The sequence below is a fragment of the Gadus chalcogrammus genome, chromosome 15, assembly GCF_026213295.1.
Source record: "Gadus chalcogrammus isolate NIFS_2021 chromosome 15, NIFS_Gcha_1.0, whole genome shotgun sequence".
In the NCBI taxonomy this organism is placed as follows: Eukaryota; Metazoa; Chordata; class Actinopteri; order Gadiformes; family Gadidae; genus Gadus; species Gadus chalcogrammus.
The window spans coordinates 7,407,612-7,423,626 of NC_079426.1; the positions used below are offsets into that span (position 1 = coordinate 7,407,612).

Consider the following 16,015-nt stretch of genomic DNA (forward strand, 5'->3'; position numbering starts at 1 on the left):
GGGACTTATTTTCCCGATAATGGAAAATAATTATCGGGGAAATATGGGAAACCGGGAAACAATAGCTTTGCCACATTCGTCAAGACCAGCGGCACGGTGGTCGTCTTCACGACCTGTCAAATGGCCAACGACACAAAAGCTGCCAAAACAACCAACTCAAGCTGGCTGTCCCATAGGGCTGTCCTGTTCTCTGTGCCCTTTAACCGTAACTTGTATAAGAACTTTTTTTCTATTGGCCTCTTTAAAAGCAAGATCAAGCGCGACCACGATCTCTACCTCCTCATGTACTACGGACATGATTCTCGCTTTGTCCATGACATGGGGCAAGGCTGCAGCTAACAACACAAGAAAAACCATGTTGCGATCCAACACTGGCACGGCCATGCTGAGGGTTGAAGTCAGTGACAACCAAGAGAAGGTTTGCTCTGTGTGAAGACCCCCTGTAGTTTCAACCACATCAAATATGATGGCCTTTTACACGTACTGCCCACTGCTGGCGTAAATCCTGAACAAAACGGTTGAATAGCCGCGTTGCCGGTCAACTACTCGGGGAGTAAGTGTTTGTAAGAAAGTGTAATTGTTTTTAAATTTTTGAAGGTTTTATCCTTTTTATGCGTCTCCTGAACTTTGAGGTGCAAGTGTGTGCTGAAGGACGGAGGCACTGGTTTGGTTTCACCACAATCAAAGCAAAGTCATTTGGTTTGCACAGTTGACAAATGTATTCATCTCATGTATGCAGAATGCACCAGAACAAAGAACTTCTTGGGTTGAAACGAAGATTGTAACAAAGGTTGCAAAAAAAGATAAGAAGTTCCCAGGAAGAATACAAAGATTTCATGCAGGATGTAATTAATGATTAAATCGTAAGTACCAAGTGATTTATTTATTAATATCACCGAACCAGCTGAAAGGTGAGGAAAGTTGAGGTAGGAGGAGCGATACTAAAGCTAGGCCAATGAGAGGCAGCGATGGGTGGGAGATAAGGTGGGCATCACCAGGTCTTTATTACCTGTATATACCTGTGTATAGTATACCTGTGTATAAAACCTCAGGTTGGTGAGAGGTCCAGCACAAGTTGACTTGTACCCGTTCAGAGCACAACTCTTCAGCTCCACCTCGCTTCCTTCCTCATCGTCGCTTCGTCCTTGTTTTTTTTAAACACTAAAAAGGGTAAGATCTTGGCAAACCTTTTTTTTTTCCCTCCCTCAATCTGCTGGTCTCCTAACAATCTGCTGATGAAGGGCGGGCGTAGTGGATGGTCTCAGCTGGTTCCTCCCCCTCCCTAGCCGAGGTCAGACCAGGAACCCCTCCACCCATCCTGGGGAGAGCTCTGCCCCCGCCCCCGCCCCCCCATCACATTTTATTTGTATAGCCCTTAATCACAGGTCCAGTCTCAAAGGGCTAGACAGGCAATGTGTTTATGACCCCCCCCCCTGACCATAGCCCCTCAGATGGCCAGAAAAATCTCCCCTTAAAGGCATATTGTACGGGATCCAGTGATATGCACTTTTTAATATGTTGTTGAAATTGTTTTTTACATCCTGACAGCAATAAATAACTTATGGGCAATGAAAAAGAAGCGAAAAAAAAAAAGAATTCTGTATCTGCTATAAACCTGTTAAAATGCTTACCAATTGGAGACACTGTGCCCGAATCTAAAGAACCAATCACAAGCCTGCGCGTTCTCTCCCCTCTGTGTACGAGCCTGAGCCGACCTGAGCGCGTTCACGGAGGGCAAAGAAAGCGTTGTTGTCATAGTAGTTCATGACAGTGGACTAGACCTAGTGAGCCTACAACGTTAACACGATGGAAGAAAAAAAACAGAAGTTACCACTGCCACCGTTACTTGCCCCGGTTCATCCTTTTAAAAAGGCAAGAAAAAGAAAGACAGAAAATGAAAAGGCAGCAACAAAAAAAAAGTTGGAGAATGCTCGAGGAAAAACGAGAATAAATATTGGATTCGCTTTTCAGCGATGACGACAGCTGAGGGAGTTGAATGGCCTGAAAAGTGACGCAATGGTTGCCGTTTAAGTAAGCCGTAAGCAGCAGCAGCGCTCGTGCACGGCTCTGTGTCGAGGGGTGGGGGCAGGGAGTCCTGAAGGGTGGGGGAGGAGTTAAACGGAACTCCGAAGAGAAGCTAATTTCAAATCATGCTAGCAGTGTGCCGAAGTGTGCCGAATCCCAGCCTGGGCTTCGGCACTTCATTGAGGTAGACCCCAGACAGACATGCTTGTGCAGACGGACATATCAACCTACCTGCCACTCCCCCCTGTAAAGTCAGTAAGGGGTCGATTGTGGAGTGTAACAAAATTCACACATTCATACCAACAGGCCACATATGCCCTTGCCAATTAAAAGAGGCTTCTTTTTCCACGCTAAGGAGGGATCCGGAGACTATGGAGGCGACCAGCTCATACAGGAGGCCATTCATCATGTGTCAATTCTAGAGATACGAGCGGTCAAGGTGTTCGAGAGACCCAGATGCTCAAGGCCACAAGAACAAGTGTAATTCCCGCACATAGCCACAAACCAAGGGGGGCGGGAGCTCAGCGCCATGCTTAGGCACTCAGAGCACATAACTGAGTCCACGCCTGCCCAGTAGATAAGTCACAACACATAGGCCAGGGGGCTAGAAACCTCCAGGTAACGCATCTTTCAGATGCCCTACTAAGTGTATCTCCACGCGTGCCCATACAATTCCTCCTCCTCCTTTGCTTCAGAGACTACTCCAAAACTTTACCAAATAAAGTGAGTTAAAGCGATCCTGACTCGGCAGACTTTTTCCAGAAGAACACGGCAGGAGTGCCTCGAGGGGGCAAATCAACATCACCCCTGCTGCTGGAGAGGTTGAGTTACGTTAAAAACAACCAAATCATCGGAGCTGCTTCCACCAGGAAGGGAGATGTTGAGACATTGCCATGGCAGATTCAGGTTTATTGGCTGATGCCGGTAAAACAAGTGGAGATGCCAAGCATAGTACTAAATATTATTTACAAAAACTGAAATGAACTAGTGAACTTGAACAATAACGAAAACATATTAAACCAATGATATTTTTTATGATATTTTATTTAATAATCCCTTTTTACAGATTTTTAAGTATTAAGTAAATAAGAATCATTAAGTCTTTTCCATGTTATCTGCAGATGCTGATACATGACACAGAAAAACATCTATCAACAATAAAACACTTTAGTGTTCCGAACAAGTTGTTTTTCATCAACAAATGCACTCATTGAGTACAAAAACTCGAAAAAAATCTCTCTCCCTCTGAACCAGACAGGGTCATCCCTGGGTTATTTATACATGAGCAGAGTGACTAGTTCATCAGCTGGTGAACCATCCCACCACACTGCTGATTACTGCTAGTACTACTGTGTGTACAGGAGACGTATTCTCTGTACTACTCATACTCTGTGTACGGCTAGTACTACTGTATGTATACAGGGAGAAGTATTATGTGTACTGCTGTAAGTCTGTGTACTGCTTGAACTACTGAGCGTATAAAGGGAGATGTATTCTGTGTACTGCTAATACTATGTGTACTTCTACTACTGTATGTGTACAGGGAGAAGTATTCTGTGTACTGCTATAGTTCTTTGTGTAAGAGCAGTAGGATTGTATGTACTGGTCATACTGGTTTTAGTTCTAGTGGTTTGTCCTGGCCTTCTGGCTGCCCTCCGAATCGACAAAGGCTGCAAAGTATTCTGGACCTCAAGCGAAGCCGTTTCATAGTCGGACCGACCACGTTTAGGTCACATCACATTCCCCGATCTTGGATTGTTTTCTATCTAACGTTTTGGTTGGGTTGTTTCCTGACGGCTCCATGCAGCAGGGAGCTGAACACTGGAGCCCCTCAGAGCCCCACTCTACTCCTCCACCGCCGGCGGGGGGGACAGCTTCAGCTTGAAGTCCTCGCTGTGGAACACACTTCCTGTGCCCTGGGGGGCAGGATGCAGAAGCCCCGCCTTCTCGTTGCCATGGCAATGCGTGAGCTCCGAGAGGATCGCCAGCTGGTGGGGGGGGGGGGGGGGGGGGGGGACAAGAACACTGCAGTGTTTAGAAAACCCTTAACTTCTCCTCCTCACTTAATGAGATGCATACTCGTTGGCATCATCTAACCCGAGGAGCTGCAGTCTCCCACTGGTTACATAGCAGACCTAGCGTGTAGCTTGTAGCTAGCATGTAGCTAGAGTATAGCTAGCTTGCAGATCAAACACAGTTAGAGTATACAAAGAGTGGAGAGCTTGTATCTAGCACATTGATACATAGCATGTATATATCATGTAGATAGCGCTTAGATAGACGCTATCTAAGTGCTAGCTCCACGCTATCTACATGCAAGCCTAAGGCTATCTACGTGCTAGCCTAAGGCTATCCAAGTGCTAGCTAAAGAATATCTACCTGCTAGCCTAACGCTATCCACGTGATAGGTAGACAGCTTTGAGCTATGGTGTAAGCGGTGGGTGTTAGCGCTGGGTGTTAGCGCTGGGTGTTAGCGCTGGGTGTTAGCGCTGGGTGTTAGCGCTGGGTGTTAGCGCTGGGTGTTGGCGCTGGGTGTTGGCGCTGGGTGTTGGCGCTGGGTGTAGGCGGTGGGTGTTAGCGCTGGGTGTTAGCGCCGGGTGTTAGCGCCGGGTGTTAGCAGTGGGGGTTAGCGGTCGGTCCTACCCGCGACGGCCCGTGGTAGAGACACCGCAGGTGGTCCCAGGACTGGGCCTGCTGGGGGTCCAGGGTCGCCTCCACAAACAGCTGGAGGACACACAACACACAACGTTGTACTGCGTGAAACACAGCATCAGGACCGGGACCAGTCCACCACCTAGGGCTCAGCCCGGCACCGTCCCCTCGGCCCGGTCCACAGAGCGGGTTAAGGCTAAGAGAGCTGACGCTAACTGAGCTGACGGTAACAAAGCTGACACCAACAGAGCTAACGGTTAGTAAATGAGAGCGTTACCTTTTTCCCATGAGCCTCCAGGCCGGGCTCTCGGAGCGATGAGGTCACGTTCGTCTGGAGGGGGGGGTTCAGATGAGTTTGGGGGGGGGGGCGGTATACAGAGGAGGCAATGTCAGGACCGATCCATGCTGTCTGAATAAACAGTTTGGTCGGGGACTCTGGGCCCTCCTGTCCCTGCCTTACTCAGCGCCTAATCAGCAGCTGACCGTGTGACCCTATCAGCCAATCAGAGGCTATGCCTGCGTTATTACATGTGTTTAATGCTAACAGTCATCTGATGCCCACCAGTGTACTGGTGGTGGTGGGGTTCAGTTTTTGGTCATTTCTAATCTTTATTTATAATAATGTATTTGTATTCTTCAAGGCATCGTAGTGTTTGATGTTCTTTGTGTAGTAAATGAGTCAAGTAAAGGTATCGGATCGGCCCGTTAACCGACTGCATTTTAGGCATTATCGGAGTAATGTCCAATCCTGGTACCGGTATCGGACCGACCCTAATCAGGACAATGACATCGTCTGGCAGCGCTCACAGGAAGGCGCTCAAACACGAGGGGGTCTCCACCGACCTGGGCTAGAGAGGTGCTCCGGGCTCGCCTCTGGTCTGCCATGGCTCCGCCCCTTCCTCCCTGATTGGACGAGCACTTGAAGCAGCTCCACTGCTGCGGTCGCTCCGAGCCGGAGCCACTCCCACAGTCTTTGGCCTGCAGGCACTGGCAGTGGTACAGGTGGCCACAGCTGGAGGCAGAAACACGCAAACACACACAAACACACAAGGTCACCAACAATTCATTGAATCGGAATACACAATGTATCAGGATTTACAAATGTTCAGCACGGTTTCTGTCGCCATCGCAGAGACTATTTCACAGAAAACGGTTTCCATGCGACTTCAGGTAACTCCATTTATATGAGCAATACCTAGCTCTGTAAGCAGCTAGGCAGCTCTATGTGTGTGTACGGTTTTCTGTGTGTGTGTGTGTGTGTGTGTGTGTGTGTGTGTGTGTGTGTGTGTGTGAGTGTGCGCGCGCGTGTGTATGTGTGTGTGTGCGTGTGTGTATGTGTGTGTGTGTGTGTGTGTATGTGCCGAGCCCTCGGGTTGACCCCTGACCTGAAGATGACGATCTCCTCGGGGGGGTCGTGGCGCCGCCTGTACTGCAGCAGGCAGATGTTGCAGGTGTCCTGCCGCGGCACCAGCCCTCGCGTCACGCTGGCCCGCAGGTGGGCAAGGGACCAGTGGAGGTCGTGGTTCAGCAGGCTGGTGGTGGTCTCAAGGAGGGTCTGAGGGGGGGGGAGGGAGGCGGGTGACAGAGAGGAGAGAAGAGAGGAGAGAAAGAAACACACACGTAAACAGAATGATTTAAATTCATGCATAGTGACAATAATTAATCATGTAAGGTGAATGTTAATCAATGTTTAAACTCAACTCTACTTATATTTTTTGCATATTCATATATTTGAAATTGTGATCTCTGTTTAGCACTGATCCCTGTCCTGTCCTGGTGCGTTGACCATGTGATTGGCTGCCCTACCTAAGGCCTCAGTCTCTCAAGGCTTGTGATTGGCTGCCCTACCTAAGGCCTCAGACCCTCAAGGCTTGTGATTGGCTGCCCTACCTAAGGCCTCAGTCTCTCAAGGCTTGGGATTGGCTGCCCTACATGAGGCCCCAGACTCTCAAGGCGTGTGAGTGTGTGTGTGGTACCTGCTCATAGTTGAAGGTGTGTGTTTGTGTGTGAGTGGTACCTGCTCATTGTTTAAGGTGTGAGTGTGGTACCTGCTCATAGTTGAAGGTGTCCAGCATACCCAGGATCAGACCCTGGATCTCTGACAGCTTCCCTTTACCGTACACTGGGTCCTGAGACACACACACACAAATACGTACACACACAACCGTACATACATACACAAATAAAATGAATAAGCATCCAGCCCATCCACTATAGAGGATAAAAAAGCTCCAGTATTCAGGACAAAAAATGCCCAAATCCACCCTGCCGCAGATGTTATTGTTATTCTTTTTTAATTTCCTGTTTATTAAATCTTGTTATTCTCCTCCCCTATCTCCGGCAGAATGCAGATGGGACTTGAATGTTCACCCAAAAATAGGACTTTTAGGAAAGGGGAGCTTTCTGTAAACGACGTCGTTATTTCAGATAAACGGGCCTATCGGAGCATGTTGAAGACCTCCCGCCAGGCGGACGCAGGTGAGGGGGGAGTGGCCTAACGTACACACCTGCAGGATCCTCTGGATGATGTCGGGCAGCGGGATGAAGCTGCTCATGGCGTTCAGGACCTTCATGGTCAGCTCCTTCAGCGCTGAGCCACACACAATACAATATAGAGGTCAATACACACTGTGTGTGTGTGTGTGTGTGTGTGTGTGTGTGTGTGTGTGTGTGTGTGTGTGTGTGTGTGTGTGTGTGTGTGTGTGTGTGTGTGTGTGTGTGTGTGTGTGTGTGTGTGTGTGTACCTTCAGAAGTATGGTTAGTGTTGGGTCCTCTCAGGAGCTTCTGAGGAGCCATCATGGCCTCCAGCAGAGGAAACCACAACACCTGGAGGAGAGACGGTTACCATGGTTACTACAACAACCAGCACAACACATGCAGATGAGACGGTTACAGTGGTCACTACAACAACCACCACAACACCTGCAGGAGCGAGGATAAACATGGTTACTACAAAAATATCCAATACAATTGTAGAAGAGATAGTTACCACGGTTACTACAACAACCTAAACAACATCTTTGGAGAGACTGTTGCCATGGTTACCGCAAGAACCACACCACAGACAGTGACCATGGCTAATACTACAACAAGATAATTACCAGAGACACCAACACCTTGAGCTAGACATTTCCATGGATACAACAACCACATCCCCTTGGGGAGAGGCGGTTCCCACTGCAGGCACCAGGTGTGTGGACCCTGACCTCTGACCTCTCTCCTACAGGCACCAGGTGTGTGGACCCTGACCTCTGACCTCTCTCCTACAGGCACCAGGTGTGTGGTCCCTGGGCTGACCTATGACCTCTGACCTCTCACCTCTCTCTGCTGCTGGTTCAGGTTCTGGGAGTTCCGTTGGCACAGGGCGATGATGTCATCCAGAGAGCTCTCCAGGCCCTCCAATGGCACGCTGCCGTCCTTGGCCCCGCCTCCGTCTCCCTCGGCCACGCCCCCATCCCTGGTAAAGGACTCCAGGATTCTCTTCAACTTCTGTTCGGACGGAAGGGACGAGATGACGTGTGATTTAATTCATTTATATGATATAAACTATATACTATAGACCGTATAATCTATACTATATCACTACAGTGATGAGGATGAGGACGTACGGTGAGCAGCACGGTGAAGGCCCCGTGGGCGTCGCCCTTCTTCTCCAGCAGGTAGGAGGTGGCCTCACTGTGACCGTACTGCTCTGTCATCTGGAGACACACACACACACACACACAAGGGAGAGAGAGACAGGCAGGAAAGAGAGACACACACACAGGGGAGAGAGAGACAGGCAGGAGAGAGAGACACACACAGGGGAGAGAGAGACAGGCAGGAGAGAGAGACACACACAGGGGAGAGAGAGACAGGCAGGAGAGAGAGACAGACAGACACACAGGGGAGAGAGACACACACACAGGGGAGAGAGACAGGCAGGAGAGAGAGACAGACACACAGGGGAGAGAGACACACACACAGGGGAGAGAGAGACAGGCAGGATAGAGACACACACAAACACAGACAGGGGAGAGAGGGACAGGCAGGAGAGAGAGACACACACACAGGGGAGAGAGAGAGACAGGCAGGAGAGAGAGACACACACACAGGGGAGAGAGACAGGCAGGAGAGAGAGACATACACACAGGAGAGAGAGAGACACAAACACAGGAGGGGATAGAGAGACAGACAGAATAGAAAGAGAGACACACAGGAGAGAGAGACAGACAGGATAGAGAGAAAGAAAGAGGATAGGATATACAGACACACGTGCGTCCACCGGGAAAGAGAGACAGATGATGAGAACTTTAACAAAAAGCTCCAATAAAACACCATCACTTTAAACTTAGAATTCAGTAGTTATTCAGTCACAAAATATGTTCATCTTTCAAGGTTCATGGGTAACCACACCCCACCGGCCCCCTGACCACACCCCCCCGGCCCCCTGACCACACCCCCCCGGTCCCCTGACCACACCCCCCCGGCCCCCTGACCACACACCCCGGCCCCCTGACCACGCCCCCCTGGTCCCCAGACCACGCCCCTCTGGTCCCTTGACCACACCCCCCCGGCCCCCTGACCACACCCCTCTGGTCCCCTGACCACAGCCCCCTGACCACACCCCTCTGGTCCCCTGACCACACCCCTCTGGTCCCCTGACCACACCCCTCTGGTCCTCTAACCACACCCCTCTGGTCCCCTGACCACACCCCCCTGGCCCCCTGACCACACCCCTCTGGTCCCCAGACCACGCCCACCTGGCCCCCTGACAACACCCCCCTGAACCCCCAGACCACACCCACCTTGATGGCTGCCTCCAGGGGGTAGAGCTGGGAGGTCTCCAGGAAGGCCTGGAGCCCGGGGGGGTCGAAGCGACACAGCAAGCCCACCTGCTGCTCATGGAGGTCGGGGTCAAGGGTCACCGTGCTGTCGGCAGGCCGGCCCTCTCTGGAGGGTCAGACAGACAGGAGCAGGGACAGGAGGGTCGACAGATGAACAGACAGACAGGAGAGACAGACAGACAGGAGGAGAGGAGAGAGGGGAGGATAAGAGAGACACAGACAGACAGGAGAAGAGACAAACAGAGAGAAAGACATTCAGGAGGAGAGGAGAGATGGACACACAGACAGACAAGAGAGTTACAGACAGAGAGACAGACAGACAGGAGGTGAGAGAGACAGGGAGACGATAGGTCAACGGCCGTCGTAGAAGCAACCCACTCAGTGTTAGTACTCAATACACACCCACATCAATGCAAATACACACACACACACACACACACACACACACACACACACACACACACACACACACACACACACACACACACACACACACACACACACACACACACACACACACACACACACACACACACACACACACACACAGTACCTGGGCTCCAGCAGGCTCGTGAGGAACTGAAAACGTAACTTATCATCCTGGAGCGAGAGAGAGATGAAAAGTATTACATTTTGACAATGCCAAACATAAGTGTGAGACTCTTCCCGTCCACTAAGGGGCGAGAGAGAGCGAACCATCTGGAGCCCTCACCTCCAGCTGAGAGAGGATTGGTTGCACGTGTTCCGAGAAGTGACACGTGACCAGGTCAGCTGACCTGCTGGGGTCAAGGGCCACCAGTTCCTGAAAAATTCAAAAACATAACGTGCTTAACATAACGTGTGTATGTTTGTGTGTCTATATACGTGTGTGTGCGTATATGTGTACATGTATAGCACACACACGCAAATGCATTCACATACATTCCGCGCGCGTGCGTGCGTGTGTGTGTCTATGGTGTGTATGTGAATGTGTTTGTGCTTGCGTGCTGTAATGTGTGTGCGCGCGTGTGTGTGTGTGTGTGTCTATGGTGTGTCTGTGAATGTGTTTGTGCTTGCGTGCTGTAATGCGTGTGTGTGTGTGTGTGTTTATGCTTGCGTGCGTGCTGTAATGTGTGTGCGTGTGCGTGTGCGTGTGCGTGTGCGTGCGTGTGTGTGTGTGTGTACCTGTATGTGCTGTAGTGATTTGTCCCAGACGTTCTGTTTCTCTGCAGGGCTGTAACCCGGCATCGAGAGCAGGTTGTGGATGTAGCTGAACACCTCCACCTGTTACACACACACAGGACCACACATACACAAACACACACGGGACCACACACACACAAACACAAAAGTGCACAATTAAGTAACCGCCCGATGCAACACAGCAGAAATCAATCACTGTCTATCTATCCATGTATATTACACTACATATTAGTGTTGACATTTTGATTTGTGTGTGTGTGTTACCTTAAAACAGAGGGGAAAAAAGGTAGGATGAAGGGTGAGAAAGCAAAACACAAAGGGATCTAGCCGGATAGAGATAGAGAAGTGACAGAAGACAGATAGGGAGGAAGACAGATGCTGTGTACTGATACAGTGTGAGGTCAGCAACAGGCTAAGCAACAATTAGAAGCGTTACCATGGTGGGTAGCATCCCGGCCCAGGGGCCGCATCGAACGGTGTGCACTGGTACATAAAATACATTACTCTCACATGACACACACACACACACACACACACACACACACACACACACACACACACACACACACACACACACACACACACACACACACACACACACACACACACACACACACACACACACACATATTACACTACATATTAGTGTTGACATTTTGATTTGTGTGTGTGTGTTACCTTTCTAAGGTTGTCCCTCAGGTAACAGTCGATGATTTTCTCGTACAGATGTTGCTTCTCATACAGGAACTCACAGATCTGGTAGCTGGGGAGGGGGGAGGGAGAGCGGGAGAGGGAGAGAGAGAAAGTGAGACAGAGAGACAGAGACAGAGAGAAGAGAGAGCGAGAGAGAGAGAGAGAGAGAGAGAGGAAGCGAGACAGAGAGGAGAAGGGGAGAGAGAGACGGAGACCGAAAGGAGGAGCGGGAGAGTGAGAGAGAGTGAGCAAGAGACAGTACGAGAGGGAGAGACACAGAGAATGGGAGAGAGAGGCAGGTATGAAGATGCATTATGGGGTTAATTCAATCTGTTCACTTGTATGTAGATATGATTAGATCATGACCTAGCTGATTAAAAGAGTTTATGAGGAACAGATTGATATCTCTCAGGATCAGATCAGCAGTGGAAAGGAAACGCCTCCTTATCGTTCATTACCATGTGACCAGGAAACGCAGTGAAATGTGTTAATTAAAGATGTTTCGATTCATCCCTATTACCGTAGATATGCTCATTAACTACAATGGGATTACTAATTAAGGATAAGGATTTAATTTAGCGCTTTTCTTCCTCGTATTTTCTGATTGGCTGAATCCCATCCAGGCCCCGGTCACAACAAGCACAACATTCTCCTGATTGGTTTGACCACTCACAACTCTGCCTTCTCCGCCAGGGCCAATAGGCTCCCTTCGTCAAACTGGACCACACCCCCAACGTGCAGAAGCTCCAACAAAACCTAGAATACAAAAATCACCAATTCATCAATAATTCAATCAATCTAAATCCGTCAGTATCCGTCTGCTACACCTCCCGGTCTGGTGTGTGCGTGAACCCACCTGCTGCCGCTCGGTGTGTCGCGAGTCATCGTCCGGGCAACACAGGAACTCCAGGACCTGGGGAGCCAATCGCACAACAGGATGAGCAGCAGTGGGTGTGCTTCTAGACAGGAAGTGAGCTGACCAGCTGAAAAGAAGGCGGGGTTACCTGGTCGAACAGCTTCCTGTTGACAAACAGCGTGTTGTCGGGCTTGGCCATCTGGCGGGCCAGGAAGGTGAAGAGCCCGCCCACCTGGGAGGGGGTGAAGTCAGGGTTGTCCACCATCACCTAGGAGACGGGAGACACACCTGGTCACACCTGGCCGGCCAATGAGGGAGCCAGCCAATCAGAGAGTGAGACCGTCACACAGTTAGCCAATGAGGGAGCTGACCAGTCACAGAGTTAGCCAATGAGAGAGCTGAACAGTCACACAGCTAGCCAATCAGAGAGCAGAAGACTCACACAGCTAGCAAATCAGAGAGCTAGACAGTCACACAGTTAGCCAATGAGGGAGCTGAGACAGTCACAGCCAATCAGAGAGCTGATCAGTCACACAGCTAGTCATTCAGAGAGTTTGGCGATCAAACCGCTAGCCAATAAGAGTTGGACAGTTTGAGAGCCAACCAATCAGAGAACGCCAATTACAGAAACAGAGGAATAATAGGAAAGGGATCAGTCAGAGAGGATTACACAGTTGGACCAGTGACCCTACCAGGGGAGGGGAGCATGGTATAACAACAGTGTGTGAACCATTAGGGTAGACATCGGTGGTGAGAAGGTTCCTCCATAGAGAACGCCTGGAGATTGTCTCACAAATCGCAACGTTGACCTCAACACATCGGGCAGACGGGAGCCCTGGATAATGTCAGATGTTGGATCCTACAGCCCTAGATGGTTCGAAACACTCAGCTTCTGAAGGGTACCTTCAGCAAGATGTCCACTATCCTCTGCTGGTACTCCAAGGCCTGCTTGTCATGCCTGAAGTCCTCAAAGGTCTGTCCGGCGAAAGGAAAGAGAGACGCACGTTACACAAGAAGATGATCACACCTCTGGATCAAAGGATTCTTCTTCATCATGTGTTTGTTTTTGAAGGTCAATTGAATAGATCAGAGATCAAAATAATGATTTGAAGTGATCTAATCAGACTGTAATCAAGAGTTTTTTTTGGTCTATATTGTTTAAAAAAAACTATTTTCTGTTCTGCTTATACAAGGCTCCTATACTTTATATCATGGACTTGGAGCAAATTTTTTTTGTGAAATTACACAGTGAAGATATTAATTTGGTTTCGCTTTTCATTATACATAGCAATGAATGTCAACATAACGTTTAAAATCATTTTTGGAATATAATTTAGGGAAGAAAGGAGGAAAAAGAATGTATGGGCCCCTCTGCCCAGAATTTGGTGGGCGATCGGCCTCGAGTGTTTTGATTGGTTGTCGTTGATCCGTTGGGCAGTTTGGGGACGGCCAATGGGAGGAGAGTCCGTACCTGGGGGGCGGGTGGTATAGTTTGGCTGAAGCTCACCAGCGCCAGAACATTGAGGAACTCTCTGGTGTCAAAGTGGAGCAGAGTCCTGATGAAGGGGAACACCTCCTCTTCCTCAGAGGTCTCCGAGTGCAGACGGATCAGGAAGTCAAACACCTGGAGGGGAACAAATGAACACAGCCGCTTCATATGAACACATGAACACAGTCACTACATATTAACACATGAACACATGAACAGTCACTTCACATGAACACAGTAACTACATATTAACACATGAACAGCCACTTCATATGAACACATGAACACAGTAACTACACATTAACACATGAAAACATGAACAGTCACTTCATATGAACACATGAACAGTCACTTTAACACATGACCACATGAACAGTCACTTCATATGAACAAAGTCACTTAATATGAACACAGTCACTTCATATTAACACATGAACACAGCTGCTTCACATCAACACACAAACACAGCTGATTTGTATGAAACCATGAACACAGTCACTTCATATGAACAAATGAACACAGCTGAATCGTAAAAAAACACATGAACACAGTCACTTCATATGCACACATGAACACAGTCACTTCATATGAACACATGAACATGATAATAGGATCACACAGAACGTTGAGGAATAATGAAAAAATAATGCAGGGTTAAGGGGTTTGATTCCTCGTCTGGCTCTCGGGATAGAGCAAGGCAGTAACTCTGCCAGGGCCGGGGGTTCGAGTCCCCCCGGGGCCGGCCGTGCTGGGCGTGTCTGCCCTAGTGTGGTGTGCTGTGGCCCCCCACCTTGTTCTTGACCTGGGGCACCAGGTCTTCAGGGATGTCCCCCAGGGGGTAGGCCCGGCCCGCCAGGCTGCAGCTGGGGGGGGACACAGGGAGTTACACAGAGACCTACACACACACACACACACCTACACATACACAAACGCACACCTACAGACACACACACACACTCACACACACACACACAAACACTCATACCGACTAACCCACAAACACACACATCAACCCCCACAGAAGTACACACCTACACACACCCACACACACACACAAATGAATGTTCAGTAGATTTAACAGTTTAAATCTAGTTAGTTGTACCTTATATAAACCAGCAGTTTGTTCCCGATCACCACCTGTTCATCTGTAGAGGAAACACATTTGGATTTATCTGCTAATACGTAATAAATCAAATAATGATGATGGTATTGATGTAATAACTGCTGTGAAGCAAGACCTACTAGTCAGCTGTCTCCCCTCTCGGAGATGGGGTCCAATTTCAGCAAAAAGTTTCTGAAATATACAGTAGAACCAAACATAGAGAGTTTAGGGCTCTCACATAACATAGAACCACAGAGACTTTAGGGTTTCACATAACATAGAACCACAAATAGAGACTTTATGGTTCTCACGCAACATAGAACCACACATACAGACTTTTGGGTTCTCACACAACATAGAACCACACAGAGACTTTAGAATTCTCACGCAAAATAGAACAACACATACAGACTTTAGGGTTCTCAGATAACATAGAACACATATAGAGAATTTAGGGTTCGAACATAAAATAGAACTCTAAGATTTCAGTAGTAAACTGCATCCTCGTTAGTATCTATATCTCGTCGTCTCCAGTAGTAATCTGTATCCTCCTTTGTACCTGTAACTCGCTATGTCGTCAGTAGTAACCTGTCCTGTATCCTTGTTAGCATGTTTATCTCGTTATACTTCAGTTGTAATTATCCTTGTTAGTATCTATATCTCGTTAAGTCTTCAGTATTAATCTGTATCCTCGTTAGTATGTGTATCTCGTTAAGTCTTTAGTATTAATCTGTATCCATGTTAGTATGTGTATCTCGTTCAGCCTTCAGTAGTAACCTGTATCCTCGTTAGTACGTGTATCTCGTTAAGTCTTCAGTAGTAACCTGTATCCTCGTTAGTACGTGTATCTCGTTAAGTCTTCAGTAGTAATCTGTATCCTCGTTAGTACGTGTATCTCGTTAGGTCTCAGTGATTCCTCGTACCTCCAGAGGAGTGATGTAGTCGTTCATCCCACGGTTGAACACGTAGATCATCGCATCGTACAGATGATTCTCCCAGCACATCTGGACCACCTAGCTCACACACACACACACACCCACACCCACACCCACAGCATTAACACTATTCAAACAAAGATTACAAATGCATGCAGGAAACAGATAAAAAAAAATGAAAGCGTAAACCGGTCCAGATTTCCGATAAACCTTTCTCAGAAAGGTGTTCTAATGTAAAATAGGACGTTATTAATC

At 48.6% G+C, this 16,015-nt stretch overlaps 1 protein-coding gene across 2 annotated transcripts in view; it reads right to left on the minus strand.

Annotated features, from left to right (window-relative positions):
• Positions 1 to 2,924: 2,924 nt before the first annotated feature.
• Positions 2,925 to 16,015, minus strand: part of vps8 (VPS8 subunit of CORVET complex) — a 36,235-nt gene continuing 23,144 nt past the window's right edge. Inside the window, exons 22-45 of one of the 2 annotated variants that reach the window (XM_056608994.1) lie at positions 15,749 to 15,838; positions 14,966 to 15,017; positions 14,826 to 14,868; positions 14,514 to 14,586; positions 13,742 to 13,858; positions 13,138 to 13,209; positions 12,383 to 12,502; positions 12,235 to 12,291; positions 12,052 to 12,134; positions 11,364 to 11,448; positions 10,668 to 10,766; positions 10,216 to 10,305; positions 10,057 to 10,103; positions 9,465 to 9,609; positions 8,286 to 8,375; positions 7,996 to 8,166; positions 7,422 to 7,503; positions 7,185 to 7,267; positions 6,726 to 6,806; positions 6,063 to 6,232; positions 5,521 to 5,689; positions 4,955 to 5,008; positions 4,669 to 4,749; positions 2,925 to 4,013 (exon numbers count right to left, since the gene is read on the minus strand). In XM_056608994.1, coding sequence (XP_056464969.1) covers positions 3,870 to 4,013; positions 4,669 to 4,749; positions 4,955 to 5,008; positions 5,521 to 5,689; positions 6,063 to 6,232; positions 6,726 to 6,806; positions 7,185 to 7,267; positions 7,422 to 7,503; positions 7,996 to 8,166; positions 8,286 to 8,375; positions 9,465 to 9,609; positions 10,057 to 10,103; positions 10,216 to 10,305; positions 10,668 to 10,766; positions 11,364 to 11,448; positions 12,052 to 12,134; positions 12,235 to 12,291; positions 12,383 to 12,502; positions 13,138 to 13,209; positions 13,742 to 13,858; positions 14,514 to 14,586; positions 14,826 to 14,868; positions 14,966 to 15,017; positions 15,749 to 15,838 — 2,298 coding nt within the window. In that variant the 3' untranslated portion in view covers positions 2,925 to 3,869. Of the gene's footprint in view, positions 4,014 to 4,668; positions 4,750 to 4,954; positions 5,009 to 5,520; positions 5,690 to 6,062; positions 6,233 to 6,725; positions 6,807 to 7,184; positions 7,268 to 7,421; positions 7,504 to 7,995; positions 8,167 to 8,285; positions 8,376 to 9,464; positions 9,610 to 10,056; positions 10,104 to 10,215; positions 10,306 to 10,667; positions 10,767 to 11,363; positions 11,449 to 12,051; positions 12,135 to 12,234; positions 12,292 to 12,382; positions 12,503 to 13,137; positions 13,210 to 13,705; positions 13,859 to 14,513; positions 14,587 to 14,825; positions 14,869 to 14,965; positions 15,018 to 15,748; positions 15,839 to 16,015 lie in introns of both variants that reach the window. The other variant, XM_056608993.1, reaches the window with a different exon arrangement.